Source organism: Galeopterus variegatus, unplaced genomic scaffold (assembly GCF_000696425.1).
Source record: "Galeopterus variegatus unplaced genomic scaffold, G_variegatus-3.0.2 Scaffold763, whole genome shotgun sequence".
NCBI classification, from domain to species: Eukaryota; Metazoa; Chordata; class Mammalia; order Dermoptera; family Cynocephalidae; genus Galeopterus; species Galeopterus variegatus.
The window spans coordinates 79,533-104,744 of NW_007726874.1; the positions used below are offsets into that span (position 1 = coordinate 79,533).

Consider the following 25,212-nt stretch of genomic DNA (forward strand, 5'->3'; position numbering starts at 1 on the left):
CGGTTCCCGCTCACTGGTTGAGCGAGGCGCGGGAGCAACACCGAGGGTTGTGATCCCGTTGCCGGTCCCCAGTCCGGTACGGGGGCAACACTGAGGGTTGCGATCCGTTGCCGGACACGGAAAAAGACAAAAGACAAAAAAAAAAAAACTCCACTGATCTCTGGGCATTAGCATTTTACTATTTCAAAACCTAATATTCATTCAGTATATACACCAAAATATGGATCTTCTTCTCATAGACTTTTAGCTAACAGGATATTTAATGTGATATTATTTTTAATAATAGAAAAATTAAATAATACATTCAGGAGGAAATTAATTAAATGAACTCTAATATTTTCTTATAAGACAATATATTCATTGATTTAAAATGCAGAAATGGGCTTCCAGTCAAGATGGTGGAAAAGAAGGTCCCCAGTGTCACTCTCCCACAAATCAACCAATTTACAACTATAAAAAAGCAACAACAGCCAAGCTAAGGCCGCAAGAGCTCAGGGGAAGAGGAGGACAGACCTATGGAGTGCATGAAGGCAGGAGAAGCCACAATGAGAAAAGAAAAAACTACTCTGACCATTTCGTGCCATGGCTGCTTTAAGGCTGGAGCTGCTAAGCACACAGAGCAGGAGCCGGCAAAAGCCTTTGCCACAGCTGTGCCCTTCAGATGAAGTTGCTTGGAGGCGGAAGGGGAGAAGAGGGCCTTGGTGGCCCCCAGGCCAGCAAGACCACCAATAGGGTTCCCATGAACCCACACAGGACGGAGGAGCCACAACAACTGAAAAAAAGGAACCATTCAGAGGCCACTGAGTCATCACAAGGGACCAGTATACAGCCTGTCCTATGGGAAATGTTTGCAGCATGGGCAGTAGGGGAGATAGGCCCACTGGGGGCACAGCAAGGACAGCTGACCGGCACCCCAATCAGCGAAGAACCAGTCAGAGAAGACTGGTCAGGAATATAGAATTGCATGGGGTGCAGTTTGATGAAAAGACTCAGACCCAGACTAGAGTTCAAATCTCTTGAGAGCTGGAAGTACCTATAAAATCAACCATTAAAACCTGAGCTGCACAAAAAGCCTTCCCTAAGGAATCACCAGCAAATCGGCAATTTAGCCAAACCACACAGCTCAAGTACTGGTACCCACAGGAAGTTCCCCCATTTTAGAAAGTAAGCAAAGGACAAAAAATTAGTTCCGGTCCTGCCAGGGGTCCTGAGGCATGGAGCCACGGATTGGACCCCCCTCCCACAATCAGGTTCAAGGCTAGCACATCAAGGCCCACCCAGGGATGTGAGGCATGGAGCTGGGGACCAGACCCCCCCTCCCACAACCAGGCACACTGCAAGTGCCTTGGAGCCCACCCAGGGACCTGAGGCATGAATCCAGGGACCGGACCCCCCCCCCCCCCAACCAGGCACAACACCAGCACCTCGGGGCCCAACCAGGAACCTGAGGCATGGAGCCAGGGACCAGATCCCCTCAACAACCAGGCACACCACCAGCACCAAGGAGCATGCCAAAAACATCATCTCCATGTGGGTGGACCACCACAACCACCAAAATAACCACAGCTGCCGTGAAAGTGGCTAGATGCCACAACCACCATGCAGATGGTCCTCCAGCCACTGGAGTGCATTGACACAAGGAGAGTAACCACCAGAGACCAAAGAAAAGAAGATGAAGTCTCCTTCCACAAAGCCCATTCCAGAAACATCTGCTCTATGATAATATTGGGGGACCTGAACACACCTCTCAGCACTGGACAGATCATCTAGGCAACAAATCAACAGAGTAACCATTACTCTTTTAGAAGGAGAGAAGAAATCTAGGGTTATCAGAGGTGGAAAGGGGGAGGGATGGGGATGGGGAGAGATTGGACAAGGGGCATAAAGAATAAGTACGATTTGTAACAATATATATGCTAGTAATATTGATTTGATCAACATATTTCAACATTGAACCCCCTAAATATGTATAGTCAATTATGATTCAATAAAAATTTTAAAAATTAAGTTTAAAAATAAATAAATAAATAAAATGTAGAAATGTATGCATTGATTCAACAAACATTTAAGCATTTATGTTTGGAACACACTGTTGTTTTTAATCACAAAACAATTTAAACAACTTATACAACAATATCTACAATGGAGAAATAGTAAAATCATATATCAAAATGTTAACAGTGGTTAACAGTATAAGTGAGATTAAGGGTGATTTCTTATTTCTTTTTCTTAGTATTTTAAAAACTTTCCACAATGAACATACATTACTTTTGTAATGTTAATAAGTCATTAAAGATATCTACTAACAAATATGATAAAAACCCATTAGATGTCTATGGATTTGCATATCCATGAATCAACTCGTGTTCCTTGAAATTTAACATTTAATGAGAGTTATATAACACGGCCTTTTAAATCCTAGTTCTATTTTTCACTAGCATTAATAAAGAAGTAGTTATTTACTACATAGCTCCAATATTTCAACAGGCAGTGGAGTTCAGAATAGGGTTCTAGTTCTCATTGTGAGACTACATCACAGAACATCTTGAGCAAGGTAATTTAATTTCATAGAGCAAAAAGGTAGGGTTTCGATGATAATCTCCAGGACTCCTAGCTTTTAGTTATCAAGTTTACCTGCCTGCAATAATTTAATGCCCCAAATCATTTCATTTTCAATACACAATCACAATTTGATCCTTATATGCATCATTGGTGACTGCAAGCTTAAGAGCAGCATGAAAAAACCTACACTCAGCTCTATGATTATTGACAAGAGTGTGGATGTGTTGTCCCCGCCAAAACTCATGTGGAAATTTGATCCTGAATGTGGCAGTGTTGGAAACTGACTGAGTCGTGGGGGCGGATCCCTCATAAATGGATTAATGTTCTCCCTGGGTGAGGGAGGATTGATGGGTGAGTTCTTGCTCTATTAGTTCTTGTGACAGCCGGTTGTTTAAAAAGACCCTGGTACCTCCTCTCTCTCTTGCTTCCTCTCACCATGTGATCTGCTTGTACCTGCTGGCTCCCTGCCACTTTCTGCTGTGAGTAGGAGAAGCCTGATGCCCGTGCCAGATGCAGCTGTCCCAGAATCGTAAGTCAAATAAACCTCTTTTCCTTACAAATTACTCAGTCTCAGGTATTCTGTTATAGCAACACAAAACGGACTAATACAGTTATATAGAAAAAGAATACTATAACTTAGGATATGTTCTTACCTTAGCAAAAAGGTGATCCCTATATTGCTGTTGAGTAACAAATTTTTTATAACATACTACACAAGCAAAGGAATTGACGAAAGGTCCACGTAATGTAATTGTTGGATCACATGGAGAGTGATCAAACCTACTCAACAAGAGATAACATTAGAAAAATCTGTGTTCTAGGGGAAGAACTACTGCTTCATTTGTGAAGCTAAACATATACACACACATTCAGAACTTTATACTTCCCTACTTAAACAGTAAATAATGTTCTTCATATTTAGGTGACTCCCACATGCCAGGCAACCCCTTCAGAGAGTGATCAACAGTTAGTTCAAGATTTCTTAAAAGTACTCAAGAGCCAATAAAATGCATTTAAGTGTTTCATGCAAAACTGGTAAACTTTCATTTTGAAAAGGATAAGCCCATCATCTTTTCCTTCTTGACTTGGTTACCATAAGATTCACAAATAACTTTAAATGAACCATTGCAATAATAACCTCATGTTAAGATTTCTGGCACACCTCCTATAAAAAGCTTCTAATCCTCTTAATGCTCATTTTAACCATTTAGCAAATTTACTTCACTTTAAAATGCCAGACTTTTTTTTGTCTTTTTTTTTTTGTCTTTTTTCCGTGTCCGGCAACGGATCGCAACCCTCAGTGTCGCCCCCGTCCCGGACCGGGACCGGCAACGGGATCTATAAAAAGCTTCTAATCCTCTTAATGCTCATTTTAACCATTTAGCAAATTTACTTCCCTTTAAAATGCCAGACTTTTTTTTGTCTTTTTTTTTTTGTCTTTTTTCCGTGTCCGGCAACGGATCGCAACCCTCAGTGTCGCCCCCGTCCCGGACCGGGACCGGCAACGGGATCGCAACCCTCGGCGTTGCCCCCGCGCCTCGCTCAGCCAGTGAGCAGGAACCGGTCTGTATGTGGGATCCGAACCCTCGGGCGGGAGCGCCGCCGCGCTTCCCAAGCGGCGCACTATCCAGTGCACCACTGGGCTGGCCCCTGCCAGACTTTTTTAAACAGTTGAGATACAGTATGCTACCCCATTATTTATAGACTGCTACAACTCCCTCTAGAAGGCCCTCTTGGTAGGGTAAAGCATAAGGAGGATGAGATATTTGGAAAAGACAATGGCTTAGAGTGCCAAACTCTCAATTTCCCATCTTTCCACCAGTAGAAAGGGGGACTGTGGGCATAAGACTACTTAATACCTTTAATGCTACCTTCTTGATATTTTCTTTCTCAAACTCTATTATTCAAAAATTTAGTAAAGCTCTACTATTCAAAAACTCAGTAAATTGATAAAATGGGTTTCATAAATAGAATATTTCTTTATTATTAATTTTGCTTACATTGGTTTGCCTTTAACATTTTATTTTAAAGCCATTTGGCTTTCTTTAGGCTAGAGCAAAACCTGTAAGTACTCTGTGCTTCTTGCAATTTACACTTATGGGCTAAATTTCTCTAAAACTAATCCAACTGCATTTCAATGTAAAACTAGCCTGTTTAGAATTTTATGAGACATACTAAAGAGAAATACATACTTAAAGGCTACCTACACTCTTAAAGAAGACAGAAAACACTAGAAAAATCTGTGTATTCACCAAGCCTTCTAGGAAACCTAAGAAATATAAATTAGAAATAATATCATAATAGCACAAAACAATTTGAGTTTGTAATAAATCACAATGAAAGACTGGAATAATCACTATGACAGAGGTGCATCACACTTGCATGTTATGAAATCATTTTGTAAATCATTTGCTCTTCAGTATCCACTATTATTAAGATCCTACTTACCTTTTTAAATGTCCTAAGAGAAGGTGCCCATTGTCAAATTCCTTGTTACAGTGCATTATGGGACACGAAATTGGTTTTGCAGACACCCGCACTTGGCCTCCTCTTCGGAATGAACTTTTTGTTCCAGAATTAATTATGCCTGTTTTGAGTCCTATGTTACGGGAATATAAATTCTTAAGTTACTATTTCAGATACTGGTCCTTTGGACTGGTAATCAAAATTATGACCAAAAAATGAAAATTATAATACAGCATCAACTGGGTGGTCCTAATTATAATTAAATGTTTACAACCTCTCTTATAAAAGATATAATAACCTAAAAGTAAATAAAGCTATTTGAGGGCCAGCCTGTGGCTCACTTGGGAGAGTGTGGTGCTGATAACACCAAGGCCACGGGTTCGGATCCCTATATAGGGATGGCTGATTAGCTCACTTGGGAGAGTGTGTGAGTGTGGTGCTGACAACACCAAGTCAAGGGTTAAGATCCCCTTAGCGGTCATCTTTTTTTTTTTTTTTTTAAAAAAAAAAGCTATTTGAAAGCAAAAAAAGTCCCTAACATCTCCAAGTAGCAGTCTCTTGAGAAAAAAAAATGTTAAAGATCAAATGCATTAGAAAATCAAGGCTCTACTCCCTTCATTTCATTTATGTAAGTTGGTAAAGATCTTTTCTCCTAATTCTTATTTTCTCTTTTAACTATCTTAAATGAATTACAGTAAATTCCCCTTATCTGTGGTTTCATTTTTCTCCGTTTCAGTTACCTTCAGTCAACCATGATCTGAAAATATTAAATGGAAAATTCCAGAAATAAACAATTTATAAGATTTAAATTATGCAATGTTCTGAGTAGTTGATGAAATCTCACCACCAATCCAATCTGTACCACCAGGGACATAAATCATCCCTTTGTCCAGCATATCCACACTGTAGACACTACCTGGTTACCAGACCAATTATCACAGTATCACAGTGCTTGTGTTCAAGTAACCCTTATTTTATTTAATCATGGCCTCAAAGCACAAGAGTAGTGATGCTGTCAGTTTGGATATGCCAAAAAGAAGGCATAAAGTGCTTCCTTTAAGTGAAAAGGTGAAAGTTCTCAAATTAATAAGGAAAGAAAAAAACTATATGCTGAGGTTGTTAAGATCTAAAGTATGAATGAATCTTTTATCTGTGAAATTGTGAATATATTATTATCATTGTTCTATTTTATTATTAGATGTTGTTAATCTCTTACTGTGCCTAATTTATGAATTAAACTTTATCATAGGTATGTGTAGGAAAAAACACAGTGTATATAGGATTCAGTACTACCCTCAATTTCAGGCATTCATTGGGGATCTTGGAATGTATCCCCTGCAAACAAGGGGGAACTACTGTACAAGGTTTAGATATATTATAGATAACAAAAGAAAATGGTGTCAGTCTGATCAAGGAACCTACAATGGAGTCAGGAAGCTATTTTAGCTTAAGCTTCAGGCATGTCTCATCCAAAGATACCCTAAACCTTTGAACTCTTGTAATCAATTACATCCGAAGGCACCCCTAACTCTTGGATTTTTCTAATCAATCACATGGGTCACAGCATACTAGAAGAATAATGACCAACAGAACTGCCAACAATCTGATGTCTGTTATTCCACAGACCTCCTGTCAAAATGAGGAACTTCTAGCTGAGGATCATCTCTCAGTCCGTTACAACCAATCCCTTACTGCCAAGACTACTTAAGAATGCTTGCACCAACTGTAATGTCAGACAAACAAGTTTTGTAACTACCTCCCCTTCTGTTAGGTCCTTCTTCTTTTTTAAGCCCAACTTCTTTGTTTCTCCAGAGCACTTCTCAAGGTAACTTGGAAGTGCTTCCCAGGCTGCAGTTACTCAATCTGGCTCAAATAAACTCTTTGTTGTTTAAGTCATGCCTTAGTTTCTTTCCAGGTTCACACAGAGGATCTGGGTTCCATGAAAATTATGTTAAATAATGTAACTGGGGCAAAGAGGGGAGAGTGGAGAAAGCAGGGAGGCAAGAAGGATAAGAGTGTTATTTTCTGAGGAATCCAGCCACTGATCAATCAGCTCCAACCTGGACATCAAGTAACACCAGTGTCAGTAATAATAAATTTACAGAACACAAAGTAGAGATTTAATTATTGTTGATATCGCTCCCCTTTCTTTTATCCTATTTTGTCCCTTCTCTTTTTCCTTTCCAAAAGCCATTTAGAAAATAGTTAGCTCACCATTACTTTTTTCTCCTAATCAACCCTGGTCCATTCTTCATCCCTTTCTTTCTTTTAGATGTTGGTCTTAAAGTCACACAACTCTTATAGACTAATCCCCCTGGCCAAATTTTGTTCTTAGGGAAACTCCCAACACATGATATATGATGAAAAATTTAGAAAGTTATGTTGTGTAGAAAAAGAATTGTAAAACTGCCAGAAAGATTCTGATACACAGATAGCTTGATTACTGTCTCTCTTCTATTACTATCTGTTGTGAACTTTTTCACTCAAACGCCTTGAATATTTCATACAACAGAAAACTGGGTATTTATCTCTATGGCAATTTCTACAAAGCTCCTAAGCGTTGAACTAGAATAAAATTATTCTCTTAACATAATCTAGTTTTTAAATCCCAAAATGGTTACATATGCTTAAGGTTTTAACTACTTTTTTCTACTGTGTTAATCCTTATGGGGGGAATGCCACTATCAAACTGTGAAAATGTTTATAAATGTACTCTGACAACAAATAGACAGCATAGCATTATAATCATATTTTAGTCTTAATGAGGCATTAAATGATACATCTTTTTATCTTTAACTTTTTTAACACAGTCAGAATTATGACAATTTTTACAACTGTCCATCCACATTCCAGATGTCTTCCATTAGGACCTTTATTTAGTTATAAATAGAGGCTCTGAATAAAAATAAAATTGGAGAAAATAAACCATTGAAAGAAAATAAGCCTTTCCCATGGAAAGGCAACATAAAAGAGATTTAAAGAGCTCCTTTCCTTAAATAGTGTACAGAGCATTGTTTTAAAATTACTAAGTATTCAAATTTATGCAAACTGGCCCAAATGTAAAAGTCCATAAAGAAAAGATTGTCTAAAGTTAGAGTAATTATAAAGTACTTAAAGTACAGTTTAACCACAGAACTGAATTATAATAACTGAGTACTTTGGAATAGATTGAATAAGTTCTTTAATGCTACTGAAGTAGAATCTCACTTTTTATAATTAAAGAGAACAATGACTCCTCTCTGTTTCCCCCAGCTATAACCTCTTAAAAGATCTCAGCATTCTCCAAAGCACATTTATGGAATAGCACCATACTAAATATAGCCCAATACTAGAGCAGGTTCAAGTAATATATGCCAAACTTCATTTTTACATTGTTTCAGGAAGAAAGCAAAAAGCCAAACTCATCACAAAAAGGAGTATAACTACAGGCCTTAACTCCAGGCTCAATCTTATCAGTCATCAATGAGCCAGGTGTGACCTGAAGGCACACAAAATACCAAATCTTCAAAGTACCATAAAGACACAGCTAAATAACTCCTTTGTTCCACTTGACCTGCACAGGAAAATACATAAACGGATGCTCAAGAATTCAATTTACAATGCATTAAAATATTCTGACAGGGCTAGCCAGTCACTTGGGAGAGTATGGTGCTCGTAACACCAAGGCCAAGGGTTCAGATCCCTATATAGGGATGGCCGGTTGGCTCACTTGGGAGAGTGGGTTGGCTCACTTGGGAGAGCATGGTGCTGACAACACCAAGTCAAGGGTTAAGATCCCCTTACTGGTCATCTTTTTTAAAATTAAAAAAAAATATATTCTGACAATCTGGAGGCCAGGGATTAGGCCTAAAGGGGCATATAATTGGACCAACAACCATTCTATACAGAATTTGAAAGTGATAGACTCACCTGAGATAAACAATTTTTAGACGAGATCTTAGAGATGGTAAAGCCTTGTCATTCCTATACACCTAGGGATCTTCCCAAAGCTATGGATGCCTTAGCAGAATCTCTGGAGATGCCGAGGCCTAAGCATCTGTTTAAAAGCTTCCAGGTGATTCTGATGCAGCTATGTCAAAACTATTGAGCTAGTTACTAACTTCTTCCATTGAGAACTGAATGTACATCAAGAGGGATTTATAAAAACTACAAGCTTTAAAAGAACACCCCAAGAGGTAAAACCATTTGCCATATTTTCTAAGTACCTTTTGCAGAAGTAGGTCTGGAATGCCATACAATTCTTTTGTTTAATTGAATAATAGTCAGATTTGGAATCTAAGTTCTAGGCTTCCTTTCTGTGTTCATTATGCAAATATTTATAGCCCACCTCTATATAATATTCAATCAGCATTTACTGAGCATCTCTACACTGAGCATTCTTTTTAAAAATTGACTCAAAAGGATCAGTGAGTGTCAAACCAGGGCTGGGTCTGGAGCTGACAGACCCCTCAAGCCCATTCAGAGACTGGGTCACAATTCCTTCACATGCAGGTCTCCATGCCTGAGGCAGTCAATGCCAGCCAGGTGGTGGCGCTGCTCATGTGCACTAACTCCACCCACACACAACTTATTTACAAAGAATGCGCCACACCACCCCCAACTGGACCTAAGGTGAGGGGGGCCTGATTAAATTATTCTATTTTCCCAACAGTGAGAACTTGGTCTCTGTCCCCAAGGAGCATATAGTCTGGTGAAAAAGGCAAACACATAAACAGATAAAAATAACAGAGTAAATACTGTATTAGAGAAATGAATAAAGTACTGTGAGATCAAAGAAGGCTGAACAACCAAACTTATGCAGAATAAATAAACCTAGATAGGCTTCTCACACTATTGGACATAATATACAATAGCCATATTAACTCAGCAATCCCTAGTATTGAGTATTATCTGTGGGCTTCATATTAGCCCCACAGGCAAATGAGAAGAAAAAAGAGGAAAAGGAACTTAAAAGAGGGGGAGGATAGGTAGGGTGGAAGTTGCTTAGGCACAAGCAGATTGAGAGATAAGAAGGAAATACAGTCTGTGGGGAGGTCAAGTGCCAAAAATATCTATTGCATCAGGTATCAAATGAGATGAACTGCTAAATACCAATATAAATATAAATCATTAGAATTATTTTAAAAGTGGTAATTTGAGTCTATTCAAAAGAAAGCCCCCTCCAAACTAACTTTAGAACAAGATACCTAGGTTCAACAAAGTTAAGCACTGCATGCATAGATATTTCTGATAACTTTTTGCAGTTAAACCTTCTGTTGGATTAAATCCACAGCTAAGGTTTCTGTGACTACTCCAAGCCTTTAAGGGCTCAGGATATTCTATAAGACAGATTAGAAAAATAACCACAGTGCTCTTAAAAATTCCACCAAATTATCTGGTGGGGGGAGAAATCTTCCACAGTGACTCTTCCATGAATCTCAGGTCTGCAAAGGGTTAGTAATGAAGATGCTACCCAATGCTTTAGATGAGTCTCCTATATGGATGTTTCCTTACAAAATACTTTCATAGGCAGCACTGCCAAATAATGAAGTAAACACTAATCCTCTAGACCTCAGTTTAAATTCCATTTCCTTAGAAAGGACTTTCCTGACCTCAAATAACCTGTTACACACCCTCCCGTAGACACACATACACTACTTCATGCAGTAACTATTAAATATAAGAGTGAATAAATGAGCAATATCCAACAAGCTCAGGGATATTCTACATTGCTTATACTCAAAATATACTTATGCCAAAGAAGGAAGACATTTGGTAAAGTAGGTCATTATAAAGTAGGCCATTATGAGGTAATAGTAGTATCACTAAAATTAAATTTCAATACCCTACACACATATTAGCAATTGAAAAAAACAGACATATGGGCTGGCCCGGTGGCGCACTGCTATAGTGCGCCGCTTGGGAAGTGCGGCGGCGCTCCTGCCGAGGGTTCGGATCCCATATACAGACCGGTTCCCGCTCACTGGCTGAGCGAGGCGCGGGAGCAACACCGAGGGCTGCGATCCCGTTGCCGGTCCCGGTCCGGTACGGGGGCGACACTGAGGGTTGCGATCCGTTGCCGGACACAGAAAAAGACAAAAAAAAAAAAAAAGAAAAGAAAAAAACAGACATACTTGCTGCTTTAAGGCTTTAGGAAAGCTTGATAACCATAGTGAAAAATTTAAAGAATACCTGGCATTTTTAGCCACTGGTCCACACACAGTCTTGCTGCTTCTGTATCAGAGTGTCCTCGAATAAATTCCAATTCTTGTAACCCATGGGCGTGCTGAAAATCGACTTTTTCCTAAAGATAGTTTTAAAAACTCAATTAGGTTCTGATTACTAGTCTTGTTTCCTTGAGAAAAAGATTTTGACACATCTGTGATCAGAAAACACTGATTACTCTCTATCCTCAAATTCTACAACTAGGAAGCCATGCCAAATATGTTGAAACAAAAGTTTCTGCTCTAAGATGTGGATCCCAAAGTTATTAGCAAAAAATTCATTACAACCTACATCTCCAATAATAGGTAATTGTTTAAGTAAATTATCATACTTACATTTGATGTAAGTCATTAGAAATACTAACAAAAATTTACCAATGATATGGCAATACACTTTCAATATCAAGCAGGTCACCAAATTGTTTTAATCAGATGAGGCAAAATATAAACAAAGAATAATTTCAACTTACAATACAACTACATCTGCAGGAGGAAAAAAGGCTGAAAATAAATATAGTAAATGCTATTAATGGCTATGTATGGAAAATGTGAAACATAACTTTTATTTAAAAAATTTTGTACATTTAAAAATTTTTTCCATATTCATTTTGAAATATACTGAAGGAGCCTAATAAATATTTGTTCAGTGAATAATAATAGCAGACACTCATTAGCACTTAATATGTGATAGCATAAAGCATTTGTTACCATCTAGATCAAGGGTTGGCAAACATTTTCCACAGATGGTAAATTAAACTTAGATAGTAAATATTTTAGGCTTTGCAGGCCATACAATCTCTATTGCAACCACTCAATTCTGCCATTTAGCACCAGAGAAGCCACAGAGAACATATAAATGGATAAGTTTGACAGTGTTACAACAAACTTTTATTTAAAAAAACAGGCAGCAGGCCAGTGTCAACTGCTGAACTTGATGCTTCACACTGCTGCTCAAAGTCTCTAAATCTTTCTAGTTATATTAGCCATAAATCATGCTATATATAGCAATTAATACTTATTGACCACTTATATGCCAGGCACTGTTTTAAAAGGACTTTATATTTAATTCTCACAATAACTCTACGAGATAGGTACTATTATTGTTTCCATTTTATGATAGAAAAACTGAAGTACAGAGAGGTCACATAAATTGCCCAGGGATATATAACAATACCAGAATTCAAACTCTGGTAATCTGATTCTAGAATCCATGCAATGAATGAGTACACCATACTGCCTCTCAAAAAGATTTGTATGCACTTAAAAAGAAATCACAGAGTCAGAAACACCCACCAGGTTTGGAAGGCCAGAATAACGCATGGCCTGGTTAGCAACATAATAAAATTTTCTATCAGGAAGGGTAAGTGGGAAGAAAAGGTGAATTAAGATTTTAATCTGAAGAAAATCTGCACAACAGTGTTCAAAGTACAGGCACAGAATACTAATTCTCAAGGATGTTAATATGCATATATACATTTTTTGAAATTGTCTGTAATCAAATTAAACAAGTAGAGAAACACTAGTCTTGACACAAAATTTAAAAGCTTTCTTTCATGCAGGACTTCTGAAGTCCTAAAGTGCTAATGTGTACTGTGATTTTCCATAGTGTACAGCATCCCAACTTCATACGTCATTAAATATTTTTTTTGAAGTGTATCCTACAGGATCAGTGTTCTGAATAGCATGCTACAGGAAACAAACAATAGTATAACTAGTTAGCTTATCCAAAGAAAGCAATAGCCCCTAGTAGACATATCCTAAGACATTTTCTTGATGGATTGAACATTTTAATTTTACCTTTACGAAATATGTTTAGTTGCCGTGCTGTGTTTAGTTTGTCAGTTCCCTCAAAATTGACTTTTATATTAGAACTGCTTGACCAACCTTCCCTTTATTATTGTTTGCAATGATCTACCTTTATCTACCCTTTTATCTCATTATTTTAGTATGTGAAATTTGTCTCTCTCTTTTTTTTTTTGGTTGCTGGCTGGTACAGGGATCCAAACCCTTGACCTCGGTATCTTAACACAGCACTCGAACCAATTAAGCTAACAAGCCAGCCCAGACATTATTCTTATGTACAAAATTAAACCATTTACCAAAGTTCCTTATAAGAGTCCATTAAAATAAAAGCTCTTCAATTAAAGTAATATAATTGAGATTAAATATTCCTACATACCAGCTAACAGTATATTTATTTTAAACAATTTCTAATAATTAAAATGAAAGGTGTTTTAAAGTTCTCTGGCATTTTTATTTTTTGGCAGCTGGCCAGTATGGGGATCTGAACCCTTGACCTTGGTGTTACAAGGCTGAGCTCTAACCAACTGAGCTAACCAGACATTTACTGACTAAAATCACCCCAAAAGTATCCACCCTTTTCCTCTGTCACAAAGCTACGTCCACAAACTACAGGTTTACAGCCCTTCTTGCAAGTCATCTTAACTCCTGGAATACCAATAAGCAAAGGTGGTAGCTGATCAACTGGTCAGCACAGCACATGATCTCTGAAAGTGAAGTATTCAATGAAGATTTTAATACATCTTTTTTTTTCTTTAAAACCCATCCATCACAAAAGGAGGACGATCTACTTTACAAATAAAGAATATAAGAATTCACAAAGGCCTCGAGTAGCCGAAAAACATTTTCTATGGTATCTATATTTGGCCAGAATCATCACTCACTAGAGTACTTAAAAAATTACTTCTATTTCAGTTTCATTATTTTTTCTTCTGGGTTTTGTTTTTTGTCGTCTAATTTTAAAAAACAAGTTATCCAAAAAGGGAATCAAATTAGAAAAACATAATCATGAATGGATAGCAAGCAATGGGCTAAAGCATTTGTGTGAGTCATTTTCTTCCTTAAAAAAGAATGAAACTTATACAAATTTATTCTTTATAACCAATTAAACAAAAAAATTCAAAATCTCAAAAAACTTTCCTCAATGTAAAGACTTTAATATGATGAATGAGTTTATATCAACAGAAGCTGAAACTACCCTTGAGAAAAACCTTAGTTTTCATAGTGCCTATATAAGATTCTGAGCTTGTCATAAAAAATTTATTATCTATGTGACCATTAACACTTCTTGGGAAAAGAAGCCAGTATCACTCAAAAAATCTGGGGGAAAAAGATAATAAGATAGTTTGCAAATGACTACTCTTTCAAGGAGATTTTCTCCATGACCCATTAAAAAAAGCCAAACATACTTAACACAGTTTTGGGAAAGAAACCTCCTTAAAATTGAATAGTGTTTCTACCAGGCTAGAAATAATACTGTGTGTTTGTGTGTGTGTGCATGCAAGCATCTTTACGCATAAGCATTTTAAACATACAATTAGAATACCATGGTCTAATTTAGTGGGTATTACATCATAAAGTTAAAATTCCAACAATAACCTTCTTCTAAACTTAAAGAAGATTCATTTTATCAGACTAGGAAATATTAAAACAGAGGCTACAGAAATACACAAATTCCTTTATAATAACAAATGGAAAAGGAATAAAAAAATATGGATGTTAAAATGATAAAATCATAGTGTTTATCCCAACCTGGGAGACCATCTCCAAGATATCCCTTCACAGAATGAAACCCAAATCTATAAAAGCAAAGTGACCTGTTGATATCCAAACCATTGCTGGCAGATTTGAATTTCCATTTTGATACTTCTAGTATGGTTCTTTTTTTTTTTACCCAACTCATCAACATCCTATTTCTAATAGATGCCTGTCAGTATTAAGAGAGTTTTTTAAGTAATTTGGGGCCTTCTAAAGAAAGTCAAAGAAAAAATTTATATCATACAAGATTTTAAATTAGACTTCATTTTCCACATAGTGGCTCTTCCACAATCCTGCTTCAGTTTTTTTCCTTTAAGTAATGGATTTAATTTGGAAGGGCTGAAGTTTGAGAAAGTAGTCTGGCTCTATTTGGTAGAAAGTAAACTTTGAACAGCTTGTATCTATAAAAGCCCTTATAAACTCTTTTCGCTCTTACATACAGTAACCAGAAACACTTGTTTATCTGCTTTGAGAAATCCCATGATTTTAATTCCACTCAATTCTTTTTTGTTCTTCTTTTCCTATACACATATAAGAAGCCAATGAACTAAAATCAAGAGATGTAAAAAGCTATCATGAATTACTACCAAATTGATGAGCTTTATATGGTACATGCTAAACTTGGATTCAATCATATATTTTTTGATTAAAGGTTTCTCTTTACAACTTTACTGTAAACACTTCTATAATTTGGTAAAACACCAATTTAAAAAAGCTACATACTCTGAATGCTCTGTTCTTCTCTTCTTTCTGCTGTTTCTCCACTTCAACATGGCGGGCTAGACGAGCCAGAGTTAAAGCAACTTTATCCTTCTGATGGTCAATATAGTCTTTACGTTTAACATTCTCCTATAATAGGAAAAACAATTTTCATTCCTTTTAATTAATTAACAAAATTAGCATTTGGACAGTATATATCCACTTATCAATTAGCTTTTGTATTAAGGAACCATTTACATACTTTTCTGTTATCATCAAATTTCTAAGAACCTGTCTTATGTATTTTATATTCTATGTGGTATTTTGCAGGTCAGCCAATTATCCACCGGCATCTTTGGTTTTCAAAGTTAGACAAACTAGCTGCTAGGACATTTATTATCTTTACACAATTTATAATCATCTGGAAATGGAAAAGTTTAGGGTTTCTTAGCTCTGAGTCAATAAGGTAACATCAACAAGCCATAAGTCCACACTGCAAAAGGCTTAACAGTACAAATATCCCTGTCTCTGATTTTCTAGCAATGTCAGGAGAGTATTTACTTAAGGGAAATTATTGGTTAAAAATAATAGATCTGACTTCTGGTTTACAGAACAGCATGTAAGAAGCTTTAGGACAGAGTGGCAGCTTCTAAAAGTAAAAAGCTGAACAAACTGAAAAATCAACTCTTCTTAGATCTGTCAAAAAAGTGAAGTCATAGGGCAAAGTGCTGCCCTTCAAAACTGAAGATAGAGGCAAAAAAAGAGCAATAACTTATTGAAGCCTAAACCCACAAGCAGAAACCTCCACAGGAAGTAGCACTTGGGCAGGAAAACCTGAACTGTAATTGACAAATTACAGGAGGCTCAGTGACAAGTCTGAGAGTCACGAACTCCAAGGGATTCAGCCATACATGGGCTCATTTTTGTGCATTTACCTCCAAAAGCTCTACCAGATTCTCTTAGTGAAGATTGGAGAAAAATTCTCTTATGCTTCTGGCAGGGGTGGGGGAAAGTAACCATACTGAAATATCCCAGAACATTCTGTTCTTCTTACCAAGGCCTGCTCTATGAAAAACTACTTTACCAGATCCTAACCTGCTAGGGTTTTACCAGTGCCTAACTACAACCAGGGGAGGAAAATATCTAACTCCAGCCCCCTTTAGTTATCCTGTCTCACCTGGAAGGGGAAGAGGGAGCATTGAGAAGCACTACTGAAGTTCAATCCAGGGACACAGGTTCACTAAAAGACTGAGATCTAATCAGAGGGCTACAGACTGCTTCCTCCACCCCAACCCACCCCCACACCTTACCACTACATCACTAAAGCCATATTTACCACAGTTCCTTTTGACCAGTATATCATGTCCACATTCCAACAAAAAATTACAAGGCATACTAAAAGGCAAAAAGCATAGCTTGAAGGGAAAGAGCAAGGGTAGAACCAGACATGACAGGGATGTTAGAAATAGCACACTGAATTTAAAACAACTATGATTAACATGCTAAGGACTCTAACAGAAAAAGTAGACAATATGTAACAAAAGATGCGTAATGAAAGCACAGAGATGAAAATTATGAGAAAGAATAAAAAAATGCAAGAGATCAAAACACTATAACAGAAACAAAGAATGCCTTTGATGGGCTCATTAGTAGACTGAAATGGCTAAAGAAAGTCTCTGAGCTTGAAGATATGCCAATAGAGACTTCCAAAACTGAAAAACAAAGAGAAAAAAAGACTAAAAAAAGAACAGAATATCCAAGAACTATGGGACAACTACAAACAGTGTAACATATACATAATGGTAACGTCATAAGCAGAAGGAAAAATATATATATTTGAAACAATAACCATAGAGAATTTCCCCAAATCACAGACGCCAAACCACTGACCCAAGAACCTCAGAGAATACCAAGCATGATAAATGCCAAAGTAAATACAAATACTGCATATCATATTCAAACTGCAGAGAAATAAGATAAATTAAAAAAAACTTGCAAAAAGCAAGAGGAGGACAAACAATAAGAATTAAATCTGACTTCTCTTCAGAAACCATGCAAACAAGAAGAGAGTGGAGTGAAATATTTAAAGCATTAAGAGAAAAAAACCACCAACCTAGGATTCTGTACACCATGAAATTATCCTTCAAAAGCAAAGGAGAAATACTTTCTCAGACAAACAAAAATTGAGGGAATTTGTTGCTACTCTACCTACACTGCAAGAAATATTAAAAGTTCTTCAGGGAGAAGGAAAATGGTAAAGATCAGAAAATCTGATCTACACAAAGAAAAGGAGAGCAACAGAGAATGGATAAGTGAAAGTAAAATTAAAACTTTTATATTTCTTATTCTCAACTGACCTAAAAGATAACAGTTTACATAATAGTAGCCACAATGTATATTACGTGTACACACTTGTGTTTGTGCGTGTGTGTATATACATATACATATACTTATTTGTGCTTATATATACATGTGAAATGAATGACAGCAATGATACACGGGGAGGAGGAAGGAATTATGAATATTTTGTTGTAAGGTACTTGCCCTACCTATGACATGGGATACTGTTCTTTAAAGTGGATTTGGATTAGCTATAAATGTATATTGCGAACTCTAGGGCAATGACTTAAAAAGGGAAAAAAAAAAGTACAATTATGTCAATGAAGAAGAGAAAATGGAATTTAAAAAATGCTTAATCAAAGCCACAAAAGGCAGGAAAACAGTAGAAGACAAAACAAGGAACAAAGAACACGGGCAACAAATAGAAAACAGTAATAAATATGGTAGATATTAATCCAGCTATAACAATAATCACTTTAAATGCCAATGGTCTAAATACACCAATTAAAAGAGAGATTGTCAGAGCAAGACCCAACTACATGTTACTTACAAAAAACCTACTTTAAATACTGAGACACATATCGATTAAAAGTAAAGAGATGGAAGTATAAATCTAGGTCCCTATCTCTCACCATTAACAAAAATCAACTCAAAATGGATTAAATGCAAGACCTGAAACTATAAAACAACTACAAGAAAAAAAAAAGGGTAACACTTCAAGATATTGGTCTGGGCAAAGATATGATGGAGAAGACTTCAAAAGCACAGGCCACAAAAGCAAAAAGACAAATGGGACTACATCAAACTAAATCTTCTGCATAGCAAAGGAAATAATCAACAGAGTGAAAAGACAACCTGCAGAATGGGAGAAAATATTTGCAAACTATTCACTGGATTAATATCCAGAATACAGAAGGAACTCATACAACTCAACAGCAAAAAAAACAAATAATCTAATTGTAAAACGGACAAATAACCTGCATAGACATTTCTCAAAAGACAACATACAAATAGCCAACAGCTATATGAAGAAATGCTCAATATCACTAATCATTAGGGAAATGCAAATCAAAACCACAAGGAGATATCTCACCCCAGTTAGAATGGCTATTATCGAAAAGACAAAAAATAACAAATGCTGGCAAGGATGTGGAGAAAAGGAAACTTTTATATACTGTGGGTCGGAATGTACATTAGTACAGCCATTGTGGCAAAGAGAATGGAGGTTCTTCAAAAAATTAGAAAAATTACAACTACCATATGACCTAGCAGTCCCACTACTAGGTATTTATCCAAAAGGAAAGAAAATCACTATAGAGAAGGCATAGCTGCATCCCCATGTTTCCTGCAGCACTAGTCACAATTGCCAGGATATGGAATCAACCTGAGTCTATAAACAGATGAATGGATAAAGAAAAGGTGGTGTATATATACAATGGAATAATACTCATTCATAATAATGAATGAAATCCTGTCATTTGTGCAACCTACAGAATCTAGGTCCCTATCTCTCACCATTAACAAAAATCAACTCAAAATGGATTAAATGCAAGACCTGAAACTATAAAACAACTACAAGAAAAAAAAAAGGGTAACACTTCAAGATATTGGTCTGGGCAAAGATATGATGGAGAAGACTTCAAAAGCACAGGCCACAAAAGCAAAAAGACAAATGGGACTACATCAAACTAAATCTTCTGCATAGCAAAGGAAATAATCAACAGAGTGAAAAGACAACCTGCAGAATGGGAGAAAATATTTGCAAACTATTCACTGGATTAATATCCAGAATACAGAAGGAACTCATACAACTCAACAGCAAAAAAAACAAATAATCTAATTGTAAAACGGACAAATAACCTGCATAGACATTTCTCAAAAGACAACATACAAATAGCCAACAGTTATATGAAGAAATGCTCAATATCACTAATCATTAGGGAAATGCAAATCAAAACCACAAGGAGATATCTCACCCCAGTTAGAATGGCTATTATCGAAAAGACAAAAAATAACAAATGCTGGCAAGGATGTGGAGAAAAGGAAACTTTTATATACTGTGGGTCGGAATGTACATTAGTACAGCCATTGTGGCAAAGAGAATGGAGGTTCTTCAAAAAATTAGAAAAATTACAACTACCATATGACCTAGCAGTCCCACTACTAGGTATTTATGCAAAAGGAAAGAAAATCACTATAGAGAAGACATAGCTGCATCCCCATGTTTCCTGCAGCACTAGTCACAATTGCCAGGATATGGAATCAACCTGAGTCTATAAACAGATGAATGGATAAAGAAAAGGTGGTGTATATATACAATGGAATAATACTCATTCATAATAATGAATGAAATCCTGTCATTTGTGCAACCTACAGAGTGGGAGAAAATTTTTGCTAACTATGCATCTGAAAAGGGACTAATATCCAGAATATACATAGAACTCAAGCAATTAGGCAGTAAAAAAAAAAAAAAAAATGACCCAATTAAAAAATTCACAAAGGAGTCGAATACACATTTTTCAAAGGAAGACATATAAATGGCCAACAGATACATGAAAAAATGCTCAGCATCACTAATCATCAGGGAAACGCAAATTAAAACCAACCTGAGATACCACCTCACTTAGTTAGACAGGCTATAATCAAAAAGACAGTGAATAACAAATGCTGGCGAGGGTGTGGAGAGAAGGGAATACTACTACACTGTTGGTGGGACTATAAATTATTACAGCCACTTTGAAAAACAATTTGGAGGTTTCTCAAACAACTACAGATAGATCTTCCATATGATCCAGCAATCCCACTTCTGTGGGAATCCAGAGGAATGGAAATCATCATGTCAAAGAGATACCTGCACTCCCATGTTTACTGCAGCTCTGTTTACAATAGCCAAGATATGGAACCAACCTAAATGTCCATCAATAGATAATTGGATACAGAAACTGGTATATATACACTACGGAATACTACTCTGCCGTAAAAAAAGAATGAAATACTCCCATTTGCAACAACATAGATGAACCTGGAGAAACTTATGTTGAGTGAAACAAGCAAAGCACAGAGGGATAAATACCACATGTGCTCACTCATATGTGGGAGCTAAGAGAGAAAAAAAGGCAGGAAAGAAAGACCACAGTAGTGCCATGATCCAATAGAGGGAGGGAACATTCCTAGGGCTAACATTGGAGTGAAGGGGGGAGGGGGATGGAGGTTGGGGGATAACTGAGAGGGGATAAAGTGTACAAAAGTAATTTCTGGTAACGGGTCTGCCCCCAGTATGAATCTGGCCCTCACATCATGGGCAGGAGGGGGGACAATCACCTTTGTATCTCATGAATATTCATAATAAATAAATAAATAAATAATTATACCCATGAACAGAGAGAAATCTACACAATAAAAAAAAGAAAAGAAAAAAGCAATCCTGTCATTTGTGGCAATATGGAGGAGCCTAGAAGACATTAAGTGAAACAAGTCAGACACAGAAAGATAAATACCACATCTTCTTACTCATATGTGGGAGCTAAAAAAGTTGAGCTCATAGAAGTAAAGAGTAGAATGGTGGTTACTAGACGCTGGAAAGGGTAAGGGGGAGGGAAGACAGGGAGAGGTTTGGTTACAGGTACAAACTTACAGCGAGATAGAAAGAATAAGTTCTAGTGTTCTTTTTTTTTTTTTCCTTTTTGTCTTTTTTCGTGACCGGCAACGGGATTGCAACCCTCAGTGTCACGCCCACACTGCACTCAACCAGTGAGCGGACCGGTCTCTATATGGGATCCGAACCCTCGGTGGGAGCGCTGCCGTGCTCCCAAGCGCCGCACTCTACCGAGTGCGCCACCAGGCCGGCCCAAGTTCTAGTGTTCTAAAGCAGTGCTAGGTGCCTATAATTAACAATAATTTATCATATATTTTCAAATGGCTAGATGAGAGGAGTTCAAATATTCTCAACACAAAGAAATGATAAATGTAACTTACAAACATATAAAAAATACATTATGTCACAATTCTATCTCTGCTCTCATATTAAAATAAAAATATTTAACAAAAAAGATAAAGAGATGGAAAATAATATATCATGCTAACACAAATCAAAAGAAAGTGAGAGTAGATATATAATAATTCTAGACAGAGCAGAATATAGATCAAGGAAAGCTGGATAATACAGAAATACTATAAACAACTCCATGCCCACAAATTTGATAACCTAGATGAAATGGACCAGTTCCTTGAAAGACACAATCTGCCAAAACTCACACAAGAATAGACAACCTGAACAGGCCTGTATCTATTAAAGAAATTGAATCAATAATCACTAACTTCCCAAAACAGAAAGGACCAAGACCAGATGGGCTCACCAGTAAATTCTACCAAACACATAAGGAAGAAATCATACCAATTCTCTACAATCTCTTCCAGAAGACAGAAGCAAAGGAATTATTTCCTAACTCATTCTGAGGCCAGCATCACCCTAATACCAAAACAAGACCAAAGACACTAAAAAAAAAAACTATAGACTCATGAACATGGATGCAAAAATCCTCAACAAAATATTAGCAAGCCAAATCCAACAATGTACACAGAGAATCATACATCACAACAAAGTGGAATTTATCCCAGATGTGCAAGGTAGGTTCAAAATCAATTCACAGATCAGTTAACATAATCCATCACATCAACACGCTAAAAAAAAAAATCACATGATCATATCAATACATGCAGAAAAAGCATCTGACAAAATAAAACACCCATTCATGATAAAAACTCAGCAAACTAAGAATAGAAGGGAACTTCCTTAACCTGATAAAGATCATCTACCAAAAACCTACAGCTAACATCACACTTAATGATGAGAAACTCACACTAAGATAAGTAACAAGGCAAAAATGTCCTCTCACCACTCCCTTTCAACATTATACTGGAAGTCCTAGCTAATAAAATAACATGAGAAAAGGAAATAAAAGATAAACAGATTGAGAGGGAAAAAATAAAACTGTTCATGGATGACATGATCACCTACGTAGAAAATCCAAATTATCGGGCTGGCCCGGTGGCGCACTGGAGAGTGCGCCGCTTGGGAGTGCGGTGGCGCTCCCACCGAGGGTTCGGATCCCATGTGGAGACCGGTTCCCGCTCACTGGCTGAGCGCGGTGTGGGCGCAACACCGAGGGTTGCGATCCCGTTACCGGTCAGTAAAAAAGACAAAAAGGAAAAAAAAAAAAAAAAGAAAATCCGAATTATTAAAATTTTTTAAATTCCTGGAACTAATAAGTGATTATCACAAGGTTGCAGGATACAAAGTTAGTCTACAAAAGTCAGTCACTTTCCTGTATACCAGCAATGAACAAGTAGAATTTGAAATAAAAACCATATTACTATTTACATTAGTACCCCCCAAAATGAAATACTTAGATATAAATCTAACAAAATATGTACAACACCTGTCTGAGGAAAACTACAAATCCCTGATGAAAGAACTGAAAGAACTACTAAATAAATGGAAAGATATTCTATGTTCGTGGAGAGGAAAACTCAGATGTCAGCTCTTTCCAACTTCACCTATATATTCAATGCAATCCCAACCCAAATCCCTCTATGTTATTTTGTGGATATCAACAAACTTATTCAGAAATTTACACACAGAGACAAAAGATCCATAATAGCCAACTCAATATTGAAAAAGAACAAAGTTGGAAGACTGACACTACCTGACTTCAAAACTTACTATAAAGCTACAGTAATCAAGACTATGCGGTATTGGCAAAAGAATATACAAACAGATTAATGGAACAGAATGGAGAGACCAGAAATAGACTCACATAAATATAGTAAACTGATCTTTCACCAGGGTGCAAAAGCAATCCAACGGAGAAAAGATAGTCTTTTCAACAAATGGTACAGGACATCCACATGCAAAAAAATAAATCTAGACTCTGACCTTACCCTCTTCACAAAAATTAACACAAAATGGAACACAGAACTAAATGTAAAACACAAAACTATAAAACTCCTAAAAGAAAACAGAAGTAAATCTAGTTGGTCTTGGATATGGCAATGACTTTTTAGATATAATACCAAAGGCACAGTCCATGAAAGAAATTGATAAGCTGGACTTCATCAAAATAAAAACTTGTCTGAAAAGACAATGGCAAGAGAATGAGAACATAAGACACAGACTGGTAGAAAATATGTGCAAACAACGCATCTGATAAAGGACTGTAATCTAGAATATACAAATAACTCTTAAAACTCAACAATAAAAAATAAAAGCAGCCCAATTAAAAATGGGCAAAAGACCTGAACAGACATCTCATCAGAGAAGATATACAAATGGCAAATTAAGCATGTGAAAAGACGTTCAACATCATATGTCATCAGAGAGGTTCAAATTAAAACAATAAGGTACCACTACACATCTATTAGAATGGCCAAAATCCAAAACACTGACAACATCAAATGCTAGCAAGGATACAGAGCAACAGGAATTGTCATTCATTGCTGGTAGGAATTTAAAATGGTATAGCCACTTTGGAAAAAGTTTTGCAGTTTCTTATAAAACTAAATGTACTCTTAGCAGTAACTGGGCTCCTTGATATTTACCCAAATGACATGAAAACATATGTCCACACAAAAATTTGCATACAGTTGTTTACAGCAGCTTTACTCATACTGCCAAAACTTGTGAGCAACCATGGTGTCTTTCAGTAGGTGAATGGACATAAAAACTTTGGTACATCCAGACAATAGAATATTATTCAGGGTTAAAAAGAAATGTGCTATCAAGCCATAAAAAGACATGGAGGAACCTTAAGAGCATATTACTAAGTGAAAGAAGCCAATCTGAAAAGACTAACTACACACTGTATGATCCCAACTTTAACATTCTGGAAAAGGCAATACTATGGAGACTAAAAAGATCGGTGCTTGCCAGTCGTTAGTAGGGAGCGAGGGATAAATTGGCATAGCACAGAGGATGTTCAGGGCAGTGAAATTATTCTCTATAACACTTCAATAGGGTATACATGTCATCATACATTTATCAAAATTCAGAGAATATATAACACCAAAAGTGAACACTAATGTAAACTATGGACTTTGGCTGAGAAAGATGGGTCAGTGTAGGCTCATCGACTGTAACAAATGTAACAGTGTAGTCTGGTATGTGGATAGTGGGGGAGGTCGTGTGTGGGGGAGGAGGGCAGGGAGTATACAGAAACCATCTGTGCTTTCCATTCAATTTTGCCATGAACCTAAAACTGCTCAAAAAAAAAGTCTACTTTTAAAAAAGAAAAATAAAAAGAATAGACCTTATCTGGCTTTTTCTACTATGAAGATTGGGTTACTAATAAGATATCACTTTACAGGCAAATCAATCACATAGGTCCAA

At 36.8% G+C, this 25,212-nt stretch overlaps 1 protein-coding gene across 1 annotated transcript in view; it reads right to left on the reverse strand.

Moving 5' to 3' along the window:
- The window catches only part of ZNF451 (zinc finger protein 451), a 102,479-nt gene that overhangs the window by 21,299 nt on the left and 55,968 nt on the right, over positions 1-25,212 (reverse strand). The window contains exons 6-9 of the mRNA XM_008572188.1: positions 15,513-15,638; positions 11,200-11,311; positions 5,011-5,161; positions 3,216-3,342 (exon numbers count right to left, since the gene is read on the reverse strand). Of these exons, the coding sequence (XP_008570410.1) occupies positions 3,216-3,342; positions 5,011-5,161; positions 11,200-11,311; positions 15,513-15,638 (516 nt within the window). The remainder of the gene's footprint in view (positions 1-3,215; positions 3,343-5,010; positions 5,162-11,199; positions 11,312-15,512; positions 15,639-25,212) is intronic.